The sequence below is a fragment of the Phascolarctos cinereus genome, unplaced genomic scaffold, assembly GCF_003287225.1.
Source record: "Phascolarctos cinereus isolate Bilbo 61053 unplaced genomic scaffold, phaCin_HiC Scaffold_3;HRSCAF=262, whole genome shotgun sequence".
NCBI classification, from domain to species: Eukaryota; Metazoa; Chordata; class Mammalia; order Diprotodontia; family Phascolarctidae; genus Phascolarctos; species Phascolarctos cinereus.
Genome location: NW_027555736.1, coordinates 208174307 through 208199288, shown reverse-complemented (window position 1 = coordinate 208199288; position 24982 = coordinate 208174307). Strand labels below are relative to the sequence as shown.

The window sequence follows — 24982 nt, the reverse complement described above, 5'->3', positions numbered from 1 at the left end:
TATCTATCTATCTATCAGGAAAATATGGCCCAGAAAAGTGAAACAAAAGGACAGAACTGAGAAAATCAGACTCAACGTGCAGGGAAGCAGATTTCAGTTTCATTTAATGAAAACTTCTTTACCTTACAATTAAAACTATGCAAAAAGTTTTCATCAGGAGGTAGTGAGTTCCCCATCACTAGAGGTCTGCTATTAGAGGCTGACTGACTATTTATCAAGTTATTGTAGATAGAATTATTGTTAAAATATAGGTTGAACTACATGATCTCTCTAGTACCTTACAACTCTTAAGATTCTGGACCTTACCCAAGGTCACATCACTCCTAAGTGACAGAGCCAGCTCTCAACCCAGGACTTTTGGATGCAGGTCCAGTACTGTTCCTACTATACCAATGCTATCTGTTTTATCTTAGAGGACTAAGTTGTTTTCAAAATGTGTTAAAAAGTTAACTTGGCAGGGTCCGGTTAGGTCTTAGATATTATTCAGGTTTGAAATCTGTTTGATTTGGAACATGATGTGCTCTGAGTATTTTCTATTTCGTAGATAGAAAGATAAGGATATATAGACATATCTATATCTATCTATCTATATCACACTGTGGGGATAGGATGGGATAAAGAGCTGGCTGCCAGCACTGTATCCCAGCACTCTGGAAGGAAATAATTTTGTCTTCTTAATATCCTTTGAATTTGCTTCAAATATCTTAACATAAACTGTGGAGGCTTCTGAAGTATTAAATTAGAAATATAGTCACTCAATAATCCATAAGGATTTACCTCTAATAAGCCTTTGGGAAAAACAAAACAAAACCAAACCAGTTCATAATAGTGCTGTCTAAGCAAATGGTTAAGAAAGTTCAAGAAATTACTAATAGTTGTTCCATCATTGCCTATGGCTGTGTTGCCTGGAAATAAGTTCCATACTGTTCCTAGACAAGGCATATAAGGAAATGTCATGGGAATTCCAGAAAAGGCAAGAAGAGGGGCACTGCTGGTCTATCTCTGGATTGATTCCCTTTGGGAAAAGCTGACTGAAGATTTTCTCTGCCAGTATAGAAACTGAAGGGAGTAAAGAAGGGAGGGAAATCTCATCAACTGAAGTATGTGGAACCATCCCAGAAGGACATGGGAAGCCAAGTCAGGGTAGAGGAAGGAACAACATCCAAAGTCAGGCAACCAGCTGCAGACTACCCTGAAAGTCAACAACATCTTGTCTCTACTTCATTAGACATTAAGGTCAGTAAGCAGGGAAAGGATCACCCCTACCTTGAAAGAGAAGAAAAGTTTCACCTACAAAATAGAAGGCCAGTAGTTATAGCCCTTAGGATACAGAAAAAATGACAGTAGGTGATTCCCTCCTAAGGGAACCAGAAAAAGTCAGCCCTTCTGCATCCAAATATAGAACCCCAGGAGAAGGACCTACATCATGACATCAAAGAGAACTCCCACGCTGACTAGTGCCCTTAGTTCCTTCCCCACCTGGGTATAAATTATCCAGTGAAATCAGATCCTGGGAAGACTAAAGGGAACTAGGCAAGTTCTAGGCAAGATAATAAAGAAGAGAGCTAGCAGGAATATGCATAACTGATATGCATCATCTAGCTCAATCTTAAGTAAAACTTTTGATTTTCAGCACAATGTCAATAAACTGATCAAACATGGTTGGGGCTACACAAATACTGCTATTTGTGTTGACATACAATGGATAGAGAGTTATGTCTACAAAGTCAAGCATAGGCTAAAACTGTGTATTTCCTAACACAGCTCTCCTTGGACTTTTAGAAACTCATTTAAGATTAATTTTCCCCTATCTGTAAAACAGATTCACTAGTTGTTTCATATGAAGGTTCAATTGCAGAAACATTTATCAAGTACCTACAAAATGCAAGTCACTGTGCTGGTAAAGATAAAAATAAAGAGATGAAAAATGGAAGTCCCAATCTTCAAAGACCTTACAATCTACTTGCAAGAATGACATTTATGCAGAAGAACATAATCAAAGAGCATTATTGTTGTTATTTAGTCATTTTTTCAGTGGTGTTTGACTCTTCACGATCCCATTTGGTGTTTTCTTGGCAAAGATACTGAAGTTATTTGCCATTTCCTTCTCCAGCTCATTTTACAGATAAGGAAACTGAGGTAAACAGGGTAAAGTGACTTGCCCAGGGTCACACAGCTAGTAAGTGTCTGAGGACACATCTGAACTCAGGAAGATGAATCTATCCACTAAGCCACCTACCTACTCCAAGATAAGAGCACAGTACGGGGAAAAAAAGAGATGCAGCAAAGTGCTCAAGGACAGCCTAAGGAAGAAGAGAACACTGAGGAGAATCATCAAAGGCTTCATGGAAAAGACAGGTCCGGAACTGAGTCTAGAAGAAGAATCTTCTTTTCTAAAAGAAAAGGATTTAGCAGACAAAGATGGGTAGAAGGCGTACTCCAGGCACGTGGGGAATGGCCCATGGGAATGCATGGAAGTGGGAAGCAACTGGTGAAGAACATGGAACAACAGGTAGTAGTCTAGCTGGAACCTAAGAGTGTCTGGAGAAGAGTCAAGTGACATAAGGCTGAAAAGACAGATTAGATAGATAGAGCCAGACTGTGGAAAGCCCTAAAAGCCATGCTAAGGACTTGGTACTTTATCTGAAGAGCTTCAAAACGTTTTTAAGCAGGAGAATAACATGGTCATAACTGTGCATTAGGAAAATTAACTTGGCAGCTCCATTAAGTAAAGCAGGCAGCAAGGCGGCACAGTGGATAGAGTGTCAGGCCTGGAGTCAGGAGCCTGAGTACAAATCTGACCTGAGGCACTTTCTAGCTGAGTGACCCTGGGCAAGGCACTTAACACCTTTTGCCTCAGTCTCCTCATCTGTAAAATGAGCTGGAAAAGGAAATGGCAAACCACTCCAGTATCTTTGCCAAGAAAACCGCACATGGGATCATGAAGAGTCGGACACAACTGAAATGACTGAACAATAAATTTAGTATGGCCCAAAGAAGAAAGAACCAATAGGCAGGGAGACCAATTAGGAATTTGTTACTATAGTCCAAGGGAAAAAAGATAAAGCCCTATATTGGGATGATGGCAGTATGCGTGGAGAGGAAGGGGCATATTTAATATATTATGGAAATAAAGTAGACAAGACTTGTCTAAGGAAGTAACAGACATAAGTTTGCTTCTGAGAAAAGCAGCTGCTAGTTAAAATTGCATTGACAGTTCATTTTTAGAGGCACAGGTCTGCTTGGAGTTCTAAAAGAAGCAGCCGCTCATTTTAAAATGTGATAGGCTATGGTATACTGAAGTAAATGAAGACCACAGAATGCTTCAGTGATTTGGATTAGAACAACTGAAGAACTTTTGATTTAATAACTTGGGAAATATGGATATCAAAACACTTCAATGATCACACAACAAATATAATTTACCTAATTTTAGACAGAAGATGAGAAATTGGTTACTAATCATAAGCTAAGATGGGATCATTTGCAGAGGACCCAAAGGCTGAACCAAGAAAGATAGACGAACTGAAAGGGTAGATTTCAAAACTACATAAGCTGAACCTGAAGCTGGAAGTGATGGAGACTATGCAATTGTTGTTCAAGGGTAAATCTGGCTGAGCATAAAGAACATCTTGGAAGCAAAGAAGTCACCTGGCAAATAAATTGTTTGGTCAAAGTGAGTTGTTGGTCAAGCACAGTGTGGATTAATTTAGTTTAGTAATGATTCAACACTGAAGCAACATTTATCAAGGAATTTTTATAGATAATACCAAAGAGGACACTCAAGTTTACTGGTCCAGAATTGTGAATTAACCTGAGCACATGGCTTTTCCTCATTCATGTGCTCCTTTTTCTAAGGGCCCACTTACCTACACAGATACTAAGTGAATTGGTGGAAAAGTGTGAGCCAAGTTTATGTGATGTATTTGCTACTCCCACATTTGCTTTAATACATGAGTATCTGTAATGTTATTATTATTTCTTTTGCCTTACTGTTAAGTAAATGCTATATTTAAGATCTAAAAGTGTCATGATTGTGAATGACTAGTTTTGCATAAATGGAAATATATCAGTACGGGCTTGAGAGGTGAAGTGGGGAGTAAGGAAAGTGTATTCCCCCAACCACATGGATATCAATTGAAAGAGTATGAGTACATACTCATGTATGTGTGGTGGACTTTCTCCGGGAACCCAGACCTCTCAGTGTGAGGATGGATTGGAGAAAAGCAAAGCAAACACTGACTAGGTGTTCACAAATCATGTGTAAAAGATGTGAGGCACTACAATAGTGAGTGGCCACCTTATCCACCCATTTCATTTGGCAATCAATTGGATGTGGAATGTTAAGGGCAAGGAACAGTCAAAGATGGCTGAAGTTTAGAGTCTTGGTCACTAGGGGCATTTTAGTCCTATAAACAGATATTAGGAAGTTAAGAAAAGAGGCATGTTCAGTGGGAGATGATGAATACAGTTTGGAACATACTGAATTGAAGGGGCTAATAGGACATCCTAATGGAGATATACAGCAGGCATTATGGTGAGCTACAGCTTAGTGGACAGCCTAGGGCTAGATGGATGCTTACTGAGTTACCTCAATAGAAGTGATAATTGATATTTGGTGATAATTCCCTAAACCGTAGGAACAGATGAGATCGCCCAGATAAAAGAGAGTAAAGAGAGAAGAGGGCTGAGGGAGAGGACACCCATACTTAAGGAGAGAGGATAAGATGACAATCTTGGAAGACAGTGAAGGAAATGTAAAGTAGAAGAAAAACTAGTAGGAGACAGCTTGCGTTCATGTAAATCCCTTTGAAAACAAACTTTAAAATCAGCTTATTTGGACTAACAGGGAAATGGTCACCAACACATGAAAGACCTGCCACCAAGAAGACTATTTCTTTTTAACTGCTACTTGAAACTTCTTCACTTTGCTGCTTGTTTGCTATTCAAGAAGGTAAAATTTGGTGATTGGTGTGCTAATGACATCTGAGACCCAAAGTGGCATATCCGGATAACATATAAAGAACTTCAGAGCCCTGCAGCACTTTTCAGCAGGTACCTGATGACAGAATGGCCCCTGAAGGATTCACTGTTTACAGGTTGAGTGGAAACACAGAGAGCTATATTCCATACTCGGCTCAAAGCACAGTGCACATTGACATCAATGGGAGCTCCATGCACAGAACAAGACTATGGTAGTCCCCTAAGGGCTACAGAGTGCTTACCTATTTTTAAAGTACACAACAGACACATACTTAAATTTAAAATTTCTCTCTCGAAATTTCTGTATACAAGCAAAAGAAAGATCATTTTCAAATGATGAAAAACTCAGCAAGCTTACGCTGCACCAACTATACCCTAACTATGAATAGGGCACTTTCACATGGAACTCACAAAAAGAAAAAGAGAAGACATGAACGGTAGAGTGAAAAGAACTCTCGAGTTAGAGCCAGAGGATTATGGCTCAGATCATTTCCAATTACCAGCTGTGTGATGCTGGACAAGTCATTCAACCTCTCTAGAGTTCAGTTTCCTAGCTTAAAAAAAAGGGGAGGCAGCTACACTAAATCAGAGGTGGGAGCGTTGGTCCAAACCTGAGTAATTGAAAATATTTTTCAAATAAATAAAAATGCAAACAGAACACAGAAATGTTAATATGTGGTTTTATAGGGCAACATGCAGCCCCCAGGGATCCTTAGGTACAGTTTGGTGACCACTATTTCTATGTGAGTTTGTAACCACTGCTCTAGATGGCGCTGAGGTCCCTTCCTGATCTAATATGCAAATGACAGATGGCCTATGTAAACGAATGGACATCAGGGAACAGCTAGTATGACACACATGAAAGCAAATGACACCGGGATCCAGAGAAAGGAAAAATCCAAATGTTAAATGTTGTAGGTATTTATGAACAGAATACCTACTTTGGTTTCTCAACTTCCTTTTTATTGTCAATGACAACTCCTCTAGATGTTTCCTTTTCAGAATCAGTAGCTGAATAAGACTCGCTGTCACTAGACTGCTCGTGTTTTTTCTTTGTTTTCTTGTGGTGTGGATGTTTTTTCTTTTTCTTCTTTTCCTTCTTCTTTTTTCTACTTGCCTGTTTAAACCTTTTGTGTGTATCACTGCCGTCTGAAAGCTCCAGTCTCGAAGGGCTCCTGCTCAGAAAAATAAATCTTATGATTCTTTTCAAAGAACAGGTTAGGGAAATATGAAGAAAAACTGAAGGGGGAGAGAAAGACAAGACAAGAAATAGTGCTTCCATAAATGAAACAGAGAACTTTAAATTTGATAGTCTTATAGGATCTCTCCCAAGAGACTCTCAGCTAAGTTTACAGGGTTAGAGAAAAAAATAAAGAAGCAAGAAGTTTTCATCAAATGATACATCCAATTTTGAGCAGACTATGTTTAATATTTTTAGGTGTACACATGATTAACATGTACCTTTAAACAAAAAGCATCTAGAAGTTAATTTACCAAATTAAAAAATAGGGCATTCTAAAAATGCAACATTCCAAGAAGTACATATTTAGTCCTACCTATTCCCACTAACATGGCTTTAAAGGCAAAAAACTGGGCCTACTTGTCCATGATTTTCAAAAGGCTAAAGCAGAGCATTATAATTCTTTCTCAAGTTCAGTAGCACAGCTGCATTACCATTCCTTAATTAACAAAGGCTTGTAGCACTATATACTCAGGCCCAGGGCTTAACAAGGTATACTACTCAAGGAGCTGAGTTTCTAAGGGGTTTACAAACCCATGTCTTCAGCACAGCTCCACAGAGTCATTTTCATAATCTTCAGGAATGAACTTTTAAAACTGAACACACACTATCAGATTGGCTAACAAGACAAAACAGGAAAATGATAAATGTTGGAGATGTGGGAAAATTGAAACATAATGCATTGTTGCTGGAGTTGTGAACTGATACAACCATTCTGGAGAACAATTTGGAACTATGCCCAAAGGGCTATAAAACTGTGCATATACCCTTTGATCCAGCAATACCACTAATAGGTCTGTATCCCAAAGAGATCATAAAAATGGAGACGGACCCATTTGTACAAAAATATTTATAGTACTCTTTTTGTGGTTGCAAAGACCTGGAAACTGAGGGGATGCTCATCAATTGGGGAATGGCTGAACAAGTCTGGTATATGAATGTAATGCAATACTATTGTTCTATAAAGAAATGATGAACAGGCACATTTCAGAAAAATCTGGAAAGACTTACATAAGCTGATGCTGAGTGAAGTGAGCAGAACCAGGAGAACATGGTACATAGTAATGGCAACATTGTTTGATGACTGACCTTGACAGCCTTAGCTCTTCTCAGCAATGCAATGATCTAAGTCAATTCCAAAAGACTCATAATGGAAAATGCTATCCACATCAGAGAAAGAACTATGGAGTCTGAATGCAGACTGAAGCATACTACTTTCTCTTTTTTTTTGTTTTTTCTTTCTTGTGGCTTTCCCCTTTTGTTCTGATTCTTCTTTCACAACATGACTAATGTGGAAATAAGTTTAATACGATTGTAACATGTACAACCTACATCAGATTGCATACCATCTTGGGGAGGGAGAAGTGGAGGGGGGAGGAATTTAGAACTCAAAATCTTATAAAAGTGAATGTTGAAAAAAAGTGAATGCTGAAAACTAAAAATTAATTAAAAAAAAACTGGACACAAATTACATATTGGTTTAAAAAAAAAAGCAACCTTTTTTCAGAATTTCATATAAGCCAGGAGTAGAATGTAAAAGGCATAAGTCAATTTTTATGAAAAAGAGATCAAAGTACGATTAAGGACCTATCTCTGTAGTTCCTCCTATTGGTTCTAATTCTTCTTTACAACATGATTAATGTGAAAATATGCTTAATATGAATGTAGATGTAGAGCCTATATTAGACTGCATGCCATCTTGGGGTGGGAGGAGGGGATGGAAGGGGAGAAGATTTGGAACTCAAAATTTTATGGAAGAAAATGTTCAAAACTAAAAATTAATTAATTAATAAAAATTTTTTTAAAAAAGAAATAGAAAAAAAGGAGCTATCTTAACTGTAAGATTTGAGAGATTATTAAGGAGGTCAGTAAAGTTGCTTTAAAGAAAGTGAAAAGAACAATATCTACATTGTCTATAACAATGTAAATAAAGTCAACATGGCCAGGCAACAAAACTGTTCAACTACAACATTTAATTTAGTAGTGCCACACTGTCTGTTAAGGAACCTCTCCCTCCTTTGTGCTGATAAATTGATATACTTTTCTGGGGAATAAACCTTGTAAGGAAGGAAGGATGCTTGGAGATTTGTTTGGAAATGTCTGTTGTATCAAAACAAATGTTAATAATAAATATTAAAACAAATAAATTTATGCTGCTTAAGAATCATGATACTGACATTTCCCTCCTGGCCTAATTACAAAAGCACTACCTGTAATTTCATTGCAAAATGGAAGGAGGGGGAGGAAAAGGGAGAAGGAAAGAAAAAAGGAAATGTCACACAGTGAGATAAGGAAAAATATAGCTCAGAAAAGATCAGTGTGGTGTTTACTAAAGTTTTTCAAGAAGCTTCATTTAAGCTAAGATGCAGAAGTTCCTTCTTATACTAGTTGCAGTGGCAAATAACACAACATGTAAGAGAAAGTCCATTAAGAAAAATGTCAAAGGAAACGCTACCTTGTAAGCAGTTGCTTCTCAGAAGTAAAGGCTGCAATCTCTACAGTATTTTGTTGCAGGGTTGGTATGTTTCCAGTACAAAAGCTTGGGTTGCTCAACCAGTCTAAATCTACACATGCAGAAGGGAAAAAAAAGATCAATAAAATTAGCGCAATATGTTCTAGAAAGCAGGAAATTCATCCAATCAGCCAATGACCTAATTCACTGCCAATGTCAGCAAACCATTCTAAATAGTCAAGGATAGCAAAAAGTGTTAAGAATAATTTTTATTGGGAAGAGGATGGGTTTTAGCACACTTAAATATTTGAGACTATAAAGTCCTTTATCTTTTCCAGCTACATTGTAAGTCAACATCAATTCAATTCAGCAAACATTTATTAAATGCTTATTATATGTGAAGCACTATTTTAGGTGTTAAGGATAGACAAAACCTAAATAATCCCTGTCTTTAAGGAGTTTATAGTCTACTGGGAGTACAAGGTATTTTGAGGAGAGGAAACCATTAATAACTGCGGGGTTCAGGGAAGGCTTATAGGAAGTGGCACCTAAATCCAGCCTGAAGAAAGAGGATCTTGAAAGACAGAAATGAGGATCAAGTACATTGTATATAGTATGTGTTTCATAAATGTTTTTTTCATTCATTCATTCATTGAAGGCACAGGTGAATTGGATTTAAGTGAGAGAGGGCTGTGCAAAGTCACCAGACTCATCTTTTCCTCCAGAGCCATCTGGATCTTAGTGGCGAGATATAGATCAGGATGACTGGAGATGGCCCTGGATGCTGTGGGAGACCTTGGCCTTTTTAAGCTAAGGGCTTTAACAGATGTTGTTGTTGTTTGCCCTTCATCCTTGAAGAGGACAATGACATCCATTAACTCTCTACGACAACAAAGAACAAACAGCCTCTGTGAGTAGAAAGAGGAGATGCCCCACTGGGGACCCAACTGGAATTGGCCAGGTGGTCAACACAGCTCTTTTCTTTCCTTCTGTCCACATAGGGTATCGTACCCTTAACGTACAGGTGCTCTGCCCAAAAGAATATAAATTCTGATCACTGAAACCTTTTTTTTTCTCAAGGACCATGCCTTAAACCCAAATCACTAGGGCTCTCATTGACTGACCAACAACAGGTCCCAGGCCAAGCCCTATTTGTCATTGTTGGGTCCTGACTGGCTCAGAATAACCATAAATAGCAATTGTTTCAATTTTGGCCAGAAACCCTAAGTGTCTTCCCCTCTCAGATTGGTTTTTTTTTTAATAGGTAAGGTCATTCTCTGCCTCAGTCAAACAGACCTGTTAAAGATCTTAACTTAAAAAGGCCAAGGTCTCCCACTGCATCCAACACCATCTCCAGTCACCCTGATCTATACCTTGTAACTGGACCTAGACGGCTCTGGAGGAAAAAGTGAGTCTAGTGAGGCGCAGCCCTCTCTCACTTAAATCCAATTCACTTGCACATCATGGCATCAACTTCCTGATATCATGGTCTTCTTCAAACCACTAAAGTAATTTTCCTAAAGCACAGGTCCAATCATATCATTAAACTCCAGTGGCTTGGCATTCAAAGCCCTTCATAACCTATGCTCCTACCTTTCCAGTCTTCTTCCCACCTTACTCCTCAACATGTATTTTTCAATCCAGTGACACTGGCCTTCTGGCTGTTCCTCAAACAAGATCCTCCATCTCTCAGCTCTGGGCATTTTCTCTAGCTGTCCCCCGATCCCTGGAACACTCTCCCTCCTCACCTCTGCCTTCTGACTTCCCTGGCTTCCTTTAAGCCTCATCTCATCTTTTACAGAAAGACGATCCCAACCCCTCTTAATTCCAGTGCTTTCTCTCTGTAAATATTTCCTGTTTATCCTGTATATATCTGTATATATTTGTCTGTTGTCTCCCTCATTCAATCTGAACTCCTTGAGGGCAGAAACTGTCTTTTACCTCTTTTTGATTCCCCAGCATTCAGTATAGTACCTGGTACATAACTGGTGCTTAATAAATGTTTATTGATTGATTATTTGATTCTAGTGAAAGGAACTCACAATTTTAGGAGACAGAAAGCAGAGATAGTAGGGGAGAAGCACCAGGAAATAGCCTGACAAGGAGAATGGGAAACTCTCAAAAATATAATTCTGAAAACACAAACAGAAATTATTCCAGTGAATAAGAAAAGTAGCGAGAGTGCTATCTAAAGGACCAATGGGGTTCCAAAGGGAACTCACTAGCCAACTGGGACTTTTAGAAAGCATGTGATGAAAAACAAAGAAAGAAAAGATAACAAAGAAGTCATACAAGAGTGGAATAGGCCTGTAAATATAGGGCAACGAGTGAGAAGATCCAGAATGAACCAAGGATGGCAAATAATGCTAATGCCAACAGAAATTTTAAAAATCTCTTTGGAGAAAGAGGAAAATCAAACAAGGACAGGACACCTGCCTAAGACAGACAGTACAGGAATAAGAGATGAGAATGAGAAGACAGAGCTACTTAACTTTTAGTTTGCTTGTTTTGTCTGCCAAGAGAATGATCTTTCGACTAAAAAGAAACAGAAACAGTTAACAGGGAGTTGAGATTAAGGTAAGTGAGAAGATGGCAAGAGAACTAGCTGCCTTGAATAAGTTTCAAGTCAACAGAGCTAGACTATATTGTAGCGTACTGAAAGAATTGATATATTTGCCTGGCAAACCTAGGTTGTGATCTTTGATCAATGAGGAATGGGGGAGGTATCATAAGACTGGGGTGGGCAAATGTTTCCCCAATTTCCAAAACATATTAGAAAGTACAGTCTGTAAACCAGGCCCGCAACAAGCTGGATTTCTTTTTTGTTTTTGTTTTGTTTTGTTTTGTTTTTAGGCAATTAGGGTTAAGTGACTTGCCCAGGGTCACACAGCTAGTAAGTGTCAAGTGTTTGGTCTGAGGCCGCATTTGAACTCAGGTCCTTCTGACTTCAGGGCCGGTGTTCTATCCACTGTGCCACCCAGCTGCCCCAACAAGCTGGATTTCTTGAAGGTGGCTAAGGAGCAAAGTAGAGAGAATGCTGCTTTTGGAGTCATAAGACATGAATTCCATTGCAGGCTGACATTTACTAGCTGTGTGACCCATGGGGATTCATTTGACTTCTCACAGCCTCAGTTTTCTCACCTATAAAATGAGGATAATAAGAGAACCTATCAAACAGGGCTGTTGTGAAAACTGAGTGTAATAACATGTAAAACATTTTGCAAACTTTAAAGCACTATATAAATGTTAGCTATTATTTTTGTTATTCTATTCCTGGCAAAATCCTAGAATATATTATTAAAGGAACAGCTTATGAGCTTTTAGAAAGGGCAATGGCAATCATTTAAGAGTTAGCAGCTACATGGGCAGTGGATAGAGTGCTGGGCCTGGAGTCAGAAGATCTGAGTTCAAATCCAGTCTCAGCAACTTACTAAGCTTTGTAATCCTGGGCAAGTCACCTAACCCTGTTTGCCTCAGTTTCCTCATCTGTAAAATGAGCTGGAGAAGGAAATGGCAAACCACTCCAGTATCTCTGCCAAGAACACCCCAAATAAGGTCACAAAGAGTTGGACATGACTGAACCGAATGAACAATAACAACAACAGAATTAGAATGGCTTCCTCTGTGATAGGTCATGCCAAACCAATCACATTTTCTTTGCTGACAAGATGACCACTGCATTGGCAGATCCAGAAGAACACAGTCAACACCTGCATTCAAGTGAGGCATCTAACAAAGTCTTCGATACTGCCCTCTCCACAAGACAGAGAAAGCAGGCTACACCAATCATTGGTAGTTTCAGGAATGCTTCAAAGATCGGCTCTGAAGAGCAGCCATGAATGGTGTAGGTGTCAGACGGGAGGAAGTCCTCGGTCGTCAGTGCATCCCAAGAGTCTGGATCTCGACTGCATCCTAGTTTATATATTAGTAGATTGGATGAAAGCACAGATGGCATGCTTGTCAATTTTCAGATGGCATGAAGCTAGAAAGGACAGTTAACTCACTGGATGACAGAATGAAAAACAATCTCAACAGTCTAGAAAGATGGGCCAAATTCAATAAGATAAAGTTGAATAGGACTATCACAGGTCTAGGGATACATGCAAAACTCTATATTTAGCCTGAAAAAAATCAACTTCACAAGTATGTGATGAGGGAGGCAGGACTAAACAGCAGTTCCTATGGAAAGGAACTGAGGGATTTAACGAACTACAAATTCAAAATGGATCAACAACATGACATGGCAACAACAACAACAACAACAACAACAACAAATCTAATGCTCTTCAAGACTGCATGAAGAGAAGCATGGTGCCAAGAACAAAGAAAGTAACAGTTTTATTGCACCTCGCCGAGGGCAGACCACATCTAGAACACTGTAATAAGCTCTAGGCATCCGATTTTAAGAAGATCATGGAAAAGTTGCAGTGTGTCCAGAGGACAAGATGAGGACAGGGAGCTCATTAAATACCGTACCACATATGCAGGTGAATGGAAAGAACCAGTGATGATTAGCTTTAAGAAAAGGTTTAGAAGGGATATGGACGTTACCAAACTTTTTCTTGTTGGCCTCAAAGAACAATAAAAAGTCTGCTGTCAATTTGTGTTTAGCATTGTACTGTTTGACATTATCAATGCCTTGGAACACAGGTATAGATGGCATGATTACCAAATATGCAGATGACACAAGCAGAGGGAATGCTAACACACTAAATCACAGGATCCAAAAAGATCTTGACAAGTTAAAGTCATTGGGTTGTATCCAAGCTGATGGAATGTATCAGTGATAAATGCAAAGTCTTACACTTGGGTTAAAAAAAAATCAATTTTATAAGGACAAGATAGAGAAGGCAAAATTAGCTAGCAGATGATCTGAAAAAACATACAAGGCTTTTCATCTACTAGAAGCTCAATACAAGTCAACAGTGTAAATTGGTAAAGAAAACATCTCATGGATCCCAGGCTAAATGAAGGCACAGTGTCCAGAGCCAAGACGATGATAGTCCTGCTATACTCTGCCCTGGTCAGAACGCATCTGCAGTATTATGTTCAGTCCTCATCACTACATGTTTGGAAGGATAATGATAAGCTGGAGCACATCTAGAAGGCAGTAAGAATGGTAAAGGATCCTGAGATTATGACATATGAGGCTGGCTGAATGACTTAAGAAGACTAAGGCAGATGTCAATCAGAGCTATCCCCAAGTAGAACGGGCTATTTCAGGATGGAATGGGCTTCCCTTACTTGGGCATCTCCAAGCAAGGACTAGGTGACCACTTAATAAGTATGTTTAATTAAATTCAAGAAGCATCTATCAAAGTAAGCCTCATATACCAGACTCTGGACTAGGAGCTGGGCATACAAAGACAAAAACAAAAGCCTTTGACCTCAAATAGCTTACATTCTTACCATAGAGAGAATTCATATTCATAAACAGATTGGATTAGATGATTTCTGTAGTTATATCTAAGTCCTAGATTTTAGGGCCAGGGTTTCCCATTGCATCGCGAGCATTCCTGATGAATATCTGGCCACTGGACACAGACGGCTCTGGAGGAGAAAGTGAAGCTCTCCCTCACTCAAATCAAAGTTAATTGCAAGACACCTCATCTCCCTGATGCCATGGTCATCTTCGAAAATGGAGGACGAACACAGCAACAACAACAACAACAGATTTTACAATGGAAGTGTTACTCCCTTGGTTTTGAACACTGTACTTTCATACTATCCTTGCAGAGATGATTGTTTTTAATCAAAGTTCAGGCTTGATGAATTTGGCCCACCATTTCAACCTGTTAAGAAGAATCTTATTGGGATTTCTGTCATTTAACATAATAGCTATCACTTCCGTTTTGTGTTCACAAATTTGGTAGATATGTCTCTGGTGTCTTCACTGAAGTCACTGACAAAAATGTTGAACAAGACAGAGATGACAACAGGGTCCTAGGACATGCCACTAGATACCACATTCAAGATCAATACTCTGTCAGGTAGGACTTGAGCTGGGCCTTGAAAGAAGAGTAGGCTTTATGTAATCAAAAAGGATCAGGGGCAGGGGGAGGTGGGACACAGTCTATCCCAAAGCAAAAATCTTAACAAAGGCATGCAAATACCCATGGCACGTTAGAGAAAATTAATAACTCACTTTGGTTGGAGTGCACAGACAAGCATTATAATGTTACAGGCGAGGGAGACACTAATTATCAGCTGGGGAAGTCAGGGAAGACAATGTGAAAAAGGTAGTATCTGAGCTGAACCTTGAAGAATGGGTAGGATTTTCATAAATGGAAATTAGTATTTCTGACCAGTGAGAGGGAAGAAATGACATGGGCAAAGGTTTGGAAAGATTTTAGGGTAGGTGAATAACCAGCATCATTCAAATGAATGATTTGTAGTGAGAAGCAGTAGGGGGCTAAGGCTGGAAATACAGATTGAGCTAGATTGTAAAGGGTCTTGAAGGTCAAACTATAGTCTTTCTCCTACTGGTAATCAGAAACCACTTGGGGGTAACATGATAACTTTAGCATTTTAGGAAGATTAATTTGGTTATAAAATACACAAAGACCCACAAAAGAATGTCTGAGTTGTAATTAAAGTTCTACATTTTTCCTAACTCAAAATAAAAAGAAACAAGTACTAAAGTAGTTATAGAAACAGGTTCATAGGGTGAAAATGTTTAAATCCTGCCTTGCCCTTAGTACAAATACACCACCAGCCATGCTCAGCAGGTGAACGAGGCCTAACCAAATTCTGGCAGCAGGGTAGCAATCATTTTAATAAGTTCTGCCTCTTCATTTCCCAGACCTTCTCACATCATCATGAAATCCCACTGTTATTTTATTCTCTCTCTTTTTTATCATTCAAAAGCTTTTCTTTAATTTATTTAACCTGTATGTACAAAGCTGCTTTTTCTTAGTATAGGGCACATGGGCACAACACAATTGTTGGATATAAGGATATTCAAACTGGTGTCCCCTGTTAACAGAACCAAACAACGTACATATGGTACATGGGCTTTTGGACCAAAGAGCAAAGAGATCCAAACGAACAAAGTTCACAATGCTATAGTGGTCTAACATTTACTGAAGGTCTATCGTGTGTAGGATTAGAAAAAAAAGATACACCCCTGCCAGTCTCAAGGACTTTGTAATCTAATGGGTGCATTCAAAATCACTCAGATTCTTAAAATCTGGCCCACTTACATTTAGCAATAAGAATGCTTACATTCCTTAGAAGTCTGCCCAATATGATGGATGTTGTAATAAACTTTGTTTTTGGCTGAAAAAAATAAAATAAAATAAAATAAAATAAAATCACTAGGGCACAAATGCCAAACAGAATTTTTCAACAGAATTTCTTGTAGTCTTTCTAAGTCATTCCCAGGCCCAATGCTTCTCCCTTTTTTTATTTCCCTGAAGTAGTCCCCAGTCCCTAGGGTTTAACACCTGGGGAGGTAAATTTGAAAATAGCTTCTTCTGCTCAATACCTACTTATTCTCCACCAGAAGTCACAGTCATTTCCCCAACGACTTCCTCAGTCACTCACTAGAGCAAATAAGGAGAAAGGATAAAGAAACAACAAAACATACACATAGACCTGAAAAGCCTATTTTTATGAAAACGTCCCTAATAATGGAGATAAAGAGGATAAAATTAAGAGAAAGACACAGTTAAAACAAGATAGTCTAATTCTTTTCCAGAGTTTTTCAGAAGGAACAAGCAAGCTTTAAGGATGCAATTAAGGATTTGCCATATGGGACCACGAGAGAAACAGTTTGTGAAGAAGTAAGACTAGGGAAATTGGAGCTAGAACTCTTGGATTTTCAAGCTAACTCATCAATGACTCGCTCTGTGCCCTTCAAGAAAGTGAAATAACCTCCTGGTGCTTCAGAGTCACTTTAAAAGTGGTTGTATTTTTCATTGTTGTACTCCCTTATCTTTCCAAACTAGTATAGAAATGGAAACTTAACACAGTTTGAAGCATACTCTTTTTACTTTACTTTTCTTGGTTTTGTATGTGTTTCCTTTTGCATGGCTAATATGAAAATATGCTTTACATGATTTCACATGCATAATTAACAGTTTGCCTTTTCAAGGGGTAGGGGAGGGGTAGGAGGTAGAAAATTTGGAATTCAAAATTTTTAAACATGAATGTTAAAAAAATTATGGGAAATATTTAACAAATAAAAATACAGGGGCAGTGGATCCAGCATCAGCCCTGGAATCAGGAGGACCTGAGTTCAAATTCGGCCTCAGACACATAAAGCTCACTAGCTGTGTGACTCTGGGCAAGTCATTTAACTCCATTGCCTAGCCAAAAATAAATAAATTTAAAAAAATAAAATATATGCGCACACACACACGCATATATTTTTTTAAAGGCAAAAAAAAGTGAAGACTTAAGATCCTAAAATGTCAGGGCTGAAAAGAACCCTTAAAGACTATCCCCAGTACATCCCAGTTCATTTTCATAACCTAGAGGTGAAGGGAAATGACACCTCAAGTCATACTGCTATTAATGACAAAGCCTAAACTGACTCCCAGGAACCAAAGTAACACTCTCAAAAAGTGCCTTGAGATCTTCAATTACAAGGCATTATACAAGTGTAACATGCTATTTATTCATTCATTCAATAATCATTTATTAAGTGCTTACTACCTATTAAATAAAAACCAAAAAAAGGCCCTATTTGCAAGAAGCTTACATTTTACTGGGGGGGGAGGGGAAGGGAAGGCATACAACACTGCACACAGTTAAATATAAAAAATACACAAAGATATATAAAGTAACATCTGGAGAGTTGGGGGGAAGGAAGGAAGTATATAGCAGGAAGCATTATGCAAGCTGAGCTTTGAATGAGACTTTGAAAGAGTCCTAAAAGATGGAGGCGAGGAAGAAGTTATATTCCAAGTATTAGGAAGCTTGTGTACAAAGGCATGGGGGAGAGGGACAGGGAGACAGGGAGGAGAGGGGGGGAGAGAGGGAGAAAGGCAGGGGGTGGGGGGGCTCGGGCGAGCAAGTAGGCCAATTTGCCCAGAAGACAGAATTCATGATAGAAAGAAATAATCCTGAAAAGGTCAGCTGGAACCAGACTGTGAAAGGTTTAAAATGCCAAACAGAGGAGTTTGTATTTTATTCTAGAGGCAAGAGAAAGTCACTGGAGCTTCTTGAATGGGTATTCATCACAGTCAGGCCTGTACTTTATGACCATCAATTTGGCAGTTACATGAAAGATACATTGGAGAGGGAAGAGCCTGGAGGCAGGGAGAGCAATTAAGAGCCTGTTGCAGTAGGGCAGGTGGGGACTGGTGAGAACCTAAACTAAGGTAGTGGCCACTAGTGAATGTGGGAAAATATCATGGAAATAGACTCAAAAAGATCTGGCAATTGATTATAGACATGAGAGCTTCTTTGAAGGCCTGGGAGGAGTTGAGAATAGCTCATGTTTAGAACCTGGGTGATTGGAAGGATGGTGATTCCCTCAACAAAGAAAGGGAAATTATAAAGAAGAGAAAGTTTAGGAATAAAGATGATGAGTTCTGTTTTGTACATATTGAGTTTCAGATGCCTACAGTACATACAGTTAGAGGCATCTAATAGATGATGCAAGACTGGAGGTCAGTTGAGAGATTACAGCAGAACAGTAGAACCCATGGGACAGTCTCCACTGAATTTGTTTTTTTATTCCTAACCTTCCTGTTAATTTAATTTTTCATGATCAGTTCTAATTGAAGTCTGGAAAGAGATCATTTGAAATTAAGAGATGCCTCACTGAAATCAAATGACAAAATCTTCTTTTGTATTTATATCCTCACATCATTTTCAAGTGTACAACTGAAATAAAATATCTATTTAGATAGTTGTGCAAATACTGAGCAGGATGTTACATATTATCAAAAGGTCCACTGGGATACCTGATGCCTAAATGAGGGCTTAAAAGGAGGAATCTGATTGGCTGGTAAAGAGTCTGACCCTGTAGGTAAAATGAATGGACAGGTTGAAACTTGTTAGGCAATTAACACTCTTTCATATTATTTTACCACACACATTCAGGGAAAGAAACAGGATAGAAACAACAGGTAGGAAACCACTTCTGGCCTTCTGCCTAACAAAGAACAAGCAGGTATCTAGAACTAAAGACTAAGGTATGCCTCTGACTTTGTATTTCTAATGTAATTTTACAGGAAATAATACAGTGACTCGTTACCTGAATATTTTAACTCTGAAATACTTTTGTCAAGTCTTTATTATGTAACTACACTCTCCCACAAAGGTGAATGTGCTTTAATTCAATTACAATGTGGACATATGGAAGAATTACCACGAACAGTTTAAACTTTAAATGCGAATCTTGACCTAAGCTTTGCTAAAAAAAAAAATCGAAGAATTTTTGCACTCATATAGTATTGTTATTAAAAAATATTAGCTTAGATTTTTTTATTTGTTGGCTGATATTTGAAAAGATAAAAAATTTTCAGAACTAATTATATAGACAAATATTAAGGGATAAAGATGCTATGTAATTTACTACAGAATAAGGAAAGCTCTCCTAGATCCCCAACTCTTGACAAAAGATCACAGGGCAGATAACTATGCATACAAATAACCTAAATATGTGCAGAGGAGATAAAAATTCAAGAAAAATCAATAACGATAACAAATCACATTATATCTTACAGTTTATAAAAGGTTTTCCTCACAACCCTAAGAAGTATGTTGTACAATCTGTAGTATTTGCATTTGACAGAAATGAAATCTAAGGTTCAGAAAACTCAAGTGACTTGTCCAAGGTTACAACTGACATAGAGGAAACTGAAACTCTGATCTCCTGAATCAAAGCCCAGGATTTTTCCTGCCACATTACATTGCCTATGAATTACAAAATATAAAAATAGGAAGTCAACATTGTGGAGAAGTAACCGATGATCTTAATGAATTTTGTACCAAAGCTGATGTCTGAAAAAAGCCAACAAAAATGCAACCACCTTAAAATCTGAATAGCTCACATTTACATAGCACTTTATAGTAATAAAACATTTTATATACTTTGTCTCATGTTTCTCAAACTGATCAGCGAAACAGTGTTGAGGTTTAGATTGGAGAGAGCAGTTCAGGTGTGAAAGAATTCACTTAGACCTCTGTGGACATTGGTGATGAGTTCAGGATGGACCCCAAGAATGTTAAGGTGCTACCTGAAATGATGAGGAATAGATGTGCAGATCCTATTGTCCTGAAAGAATTCACTTGGACAGTCTCCAAGTTAAAGAAAGGCATTTATTGGGATGATGCATCCAAGCGGGCCTGCTCCCTGTGAGGCAGAGCCCCAATGGGCTTTACTCCACATGGGAGGCAGAGCATAGGCCACAGGCCCTGCTCCCCTAAAGGAGCAGAGCGGCTCCTGCTTCCCGTGGGCGGCAAAGTAGTTAGTTAGGTCAAAGGTATGGTTTAAATACAATTTTATGGAATGGGGGAAGGGTACAAGAGAATGGGAGGAGCAAGCATAGCTCCAAAATGCCCGAAATATCAGGTAGTTCGGAGGTGATAAGCAAAGAGAACAGGAAAGGAGAAAGGAAGAGTTATTCTGGAATTAGGGTGCTTTGTGAAAGCACACAGACAAGTCCACAGTCGGGGCTTCAATGCATAGTCTTCTTTGATCACTTTTCTGGCTGGTCACATCCTGCATCTTATCTCCTATCACTCGTCCTGCTTGCTCCATCGGCCTCAAGCACTCTTTTCTACCTCATCAGCAGGACAGATATTTTATATTCCATTTCCACTCCAATTTTAGGTGTAGAAAAACTAGGGCTCAGAGAAGTTAACAGACTCGCCCAAGGCCACAGAGCTATTGAGTGGCAGAGAGGAGACTTAAACACCTGGACTCCCAGTCCCAGACTCTTCCGATTTGTCACAGCGAGTGAGGAATCAAGCACCAGACTAAAGCCTTTTGTTTTCTGGTTTCCATAGTGCACTATGGGTTAGAATTCCACTTCCGACACAACTGCTCTTCAAAAGACAGTGTGGTGAAGTGAAGTGAGAATCAGGAGGCCCGGCTTCCAAGCCCACTCTGCCACTTACTGAATAACCTTGGGCAAATCACCTGAAACAGAAGTTTAGCTTTCTAAGCTACAAAAACAGGCATAACAACATATAAGCGATTTACTTCCAGGCTTCTTTGGAGGATTAAGTAAAACTATGCAAATGTGAATTGCCATTGGTATTAAGACCATTCCGGAGAGCAATTTGGAACTATGCCCAAAGGGCTATCAAACTGTGCATGCCCTTTGATCCAGCCAAACCACTACTAGGTTTGTATCCCAAAGAGATCAAAAAAAAAAAAGAGGAGGGGGGAGGAAGAGGACCTATTTGTACAAAAATATTTATAGCAGCTCTTTTTGTGGTGGCAAAGAATCAGAAATTAAGGGGATGCCTATCAATTGGGGAATGGCTGAACAAGCTGTGGCATATGAATATGATGGACTATAAGAAATGATGAGCAAATCTGATAGCAGATTTAAGAAAAACCTGGAAAGACTTATATGAATTGATGCAAAGTGAAGTGGGCAAAACCAAAACATTACACACAGTAACAGCAACATTGTGCGATGATCAAATATGAACGATTTAGCCATTCTCAGCAATACAATGAAAATGGTATTTATATCCAGAGAAAGAATGAATGGAGTCTGAATACTGACTGAATGAAGCATACTATTTTCATTTTTTTTATGTTTTTTTTCTTCTGTTTCTTTTCCCACATGACATGGAAATATTTTACATGATTGCATATATGTAACCTATATCAAATTTACGGGGCACTGAGAGAAAGAGGGAGAAAATTTGGAACTCAAAATTTTTTTTAAATGAAGGGCAGCTAGGTGGTACAATGGAAAGAGCAGCAGCCCTGGAGTTCAAATGCAGCCACAGACACTTACTAAGCTGTGTGACCCTGGGCAAATCACTTAACCCCAACTGCTTCCAAAAAAAAATGAATGTTGAAATTTGTCTTTACATGTAATTGGAAAGATTAAAATACTATTTTAAAAAACACCTATGCTAGGCAAAGGGGAAAAAAAAAAGTTGTTCAGAACACAGTACAAAAGTATAGAACACATAAAGCAGCATGGATCACGTCAAGCCCAAGGGCAATGATGTAGGAGGCAATACACTGAACTGGAAATAATGAAAACTAGTTTTGGCTTTGCTCTGTGATCTTGAGAAAGTCATTTCATCCTTATTTTCCTTGTATGTAAGACAACAACACTGGACTAGATGGTTTTAAAGTATCCTCACAGTTCAATTCAACAAATATTTATCAATCACCTTATCTGCAAGTTGGAAAGATACAAAGATTAAATATTTGTCCTATCTACCTCACAAGAGTTGTTAACTTAAAATGAGATAAAGTGAAGCACTCTGTAGAGAATAAACCTCCAAATATGAACTATTTATTATTATTGTTGTTGTTACTAAAAGGGAAAATATGGTTTAGTGGATATCCAGCTGGCCTCAAGTTGGGAAGATCTGGGTTCAAACACCATCCCTAACACATACTGGTTGCAAGGCCTTGGCCAAGTCACAACCTTCAATCTCTCAGTCAACTTTCTAAGGCTTTAAGACATAGAACAGTTGAGGATCAACAGAGTAGTTTCCTATTGGGAACCAAAAGTTCTTGATGTCAAAGAAATCACAGTTAAAGATAAAAAGAAGAAAAAAACCTAAGATACGGTCCCTAACGCTGCAGAATTTGCAATTAATGGATAGTACAGCACAAACACAAATAAGCATAATTCAGTATAAGTGAGGTAAATGCACAAGAGATATTTAATTCTGTATTTTTCTATATAAAAATGGAGTGGAAAGCACATTGGCCTTGTGTCAGTTCTGGGTTCAGATCACAATTGTACCACTTATTAGCTTTGTACTTTGGATAAGTCACTCTGAGTCTTAATCTTTTCATTCATAAAATGGGGATAATACTTGTACAACCTACTTCAAAGGGCTGTTATGAGGGAAGTCGGTTAGAGTACCATAGAAATGTGAATTATTAATAACAATAAGTAGAAATATAAACACAAATCTATTTTTAACCATTACTGAGACCTAAACTCTTACCATCATCATTTATTCCTAATGGAAATATAAACATACACCGAAGACTTATCCTTTCTTCCGATTTTGGCTTTTCAAATCCCAACTTTCTTACCCCTTTTGCTTCATCCTACCCTCTCTTTCCTATTACTTCCATCTTTCCCCAATTCTGCCCAGAACTTCATCTGCCAGGCAAATCTAGAAAATCCTGTTGTTGTTGTTGTTTTACAAAGGAAAGCTAATGTACATCAACTGAACATAGTAATGTGATAAGTACAGATGCACAGAAGTTTAAATACACATACATAGGTTAAGTATGATGAAATGCAGAAAGCAATGAGGGCAAAAGAGCTATCCAAGCAAACTGCTCTAGGAAACTAAGTCTAAGCTGGAGAGAGCACCGTCATTTCGGGAAAGGGTTCTCAGAGAAAAGTGTGGTCCCTGGGGGTTCCAGAGACCCTTTCAGAGGGTCTACAAGGTCAAAACTACTTTTAAAATAATACTAAGTGGTTATCTATTAAAATAGTACTCCCTTCTCCAACCATATGTCTGTGTGAGGGCAGATCTTCTTCATATGCTTCAACTAAAACAATATATATGGCAACAGATTAAATGCAGATGTAGATGAGAATCCAATGATCTATTATGACAGACAGACATTAAAAAGATTTGCAAAAATATGTAAAACAACGGCACTCCTCCCACTAAACTTTTTTTTGTTTTAGAAAATGCAAATCTTTTGGGCCACCCTATATATTTTTCATTTAAAAATGTTATATTAATATGTAATTGTTATAATTTTAAATGAATTAAATGGTTTTTAAAAATTTGTCAGTTTTCATTTCTAGTATAATTAGTATCAATCACTCTAACTCACATAAAAGTTCCTTGGGTTCTCAATAATTTTTAAGAGCCTAAGGGAGTAATTTTTTTTTAAGAGTGTAAGGGAAGGGGCAAATGGTAGCGCAATGGATAGAGCTCTGGCCTTGGAGTCAGAAGGACCTGAGTTCAAAACCGGCCTCAGACACTTGATGCTTACTAGCTGTGTGACCTTGGGCAAGTCACTTAACCCCTACTGCCTCACCAAAAAAAAAAGCCCCAAAAAAAGTGTAATGTAAGAAGAGGGTCTTGAGACTAAAAAGTTTGAGAACCACTGATTTGGGGAAATTTTGCTTTGTCTTTGAACAAGAGAATCAATAGGCGTATTAAGCACCCGTTATGTGCCAGCTACTGTGCTAGGTGCTAAGAACACAAAGAAAGGCAAACGACAGCCACTGTCCTCGAGAAGCTCAGTCTGACTGTGATTTCAACATTAAAAGCTAAAAAGGGTGGCACCGTGGATGGTGCACCGGCCCTGGATTCAGAAGGACCTGAGTTCAAATGCGACCTCAGATACATAACACTTACTAGCTGTGTGACCCTGGGCAAGTCACTTAACCCCACCGCCTAGCGCCCCCCCCAAAAAAAGTTAAAAAGGCTTTGTCTTTCGTTGTAATACTAATGGTATGCAAAAAATACAGCAGGCAAGAACAACAAAGGCCCCGACCCCCCAAGTTTGGAGCATCCATCGTACACACGCCGACCTCCCCCAATTTTTCCATGGCCTACTCCCACTCATCGCTCCTACTAGAGACACCGTCTCCCTGCCCTCCCACCAAGCCCACGCACAACCCCAGGAGCAATCTCGACGCCTTTCCCAGAAGGCTTTGCTCCGCCGCGGGGCATGTCGGGGGAATAGCGCTAGAAGAGACACCCCGAGGCCTGGCGCCCCGGGCGGGGCGAGCGGTGACGCCCTCCCCCCGACCCAAGCCCTCGGCTCGCTCGCGCCCTTACCCCTCCTGGAGCTGCCACCAGCGGAGGACTCAGGGGCAGCATTAACGCCCGCGAAAGCCGGGAATAAGGCCATGGTTCCAGGCCAGGGCCACCGGCCCCGCCTCCGCAACACGCTCGGAAAGGAAACGCCAGCTGTCGAGCAATGAGCATGCGTCCGCTCGGGCTCGGGGCATTATGGGAGTTGTAGTCCTTCGGCACTGTGCCTAAGCGAGGGGGTGTTCGTAGGGGCGGGGTAGTACATCATAGAATTCAAGCGGCGAGGGACCTCCGGGCCACCCGTTCCAACCTCATTTTACAGTATCTTCAAACTGAGGCCCAAAGAGTAGCTTGCCTAAGGTCAGTCACACAAGTCAAGTCAATGGGCACTTTTTAAGCTCCCATTATGT

At 39.2% G+C, this 24982-nt stretch overlaps 1 protein-coding gene across 1 annotated transcript in view; it reads right to left on the bottom strand.

Moving 5' to 3' along the window:
* Positions 1-24739, bottom strand: part of NRDE2 (NRDE-2, necessary for RNA interference, domain containing) — a 64940-nt gene extending 40201 nt beyond the window's left edge. Inside the window, 3 exon segments of the mRNA XM_021000326.2 lie at positions 5925-6158; positions 8679-8787; positions 24597-24739. Of these exon segments, the coding sequence (XP_020855985.1) occupies positions 5925-6158; positions 8679-8787; positions 24597-24669 (416 nt within the window). The 5' untranslated portion in view covers positions 24670-24739.
* Between the last annotated feature and the right edge of the window lie 243 nt (positions 24740-24982).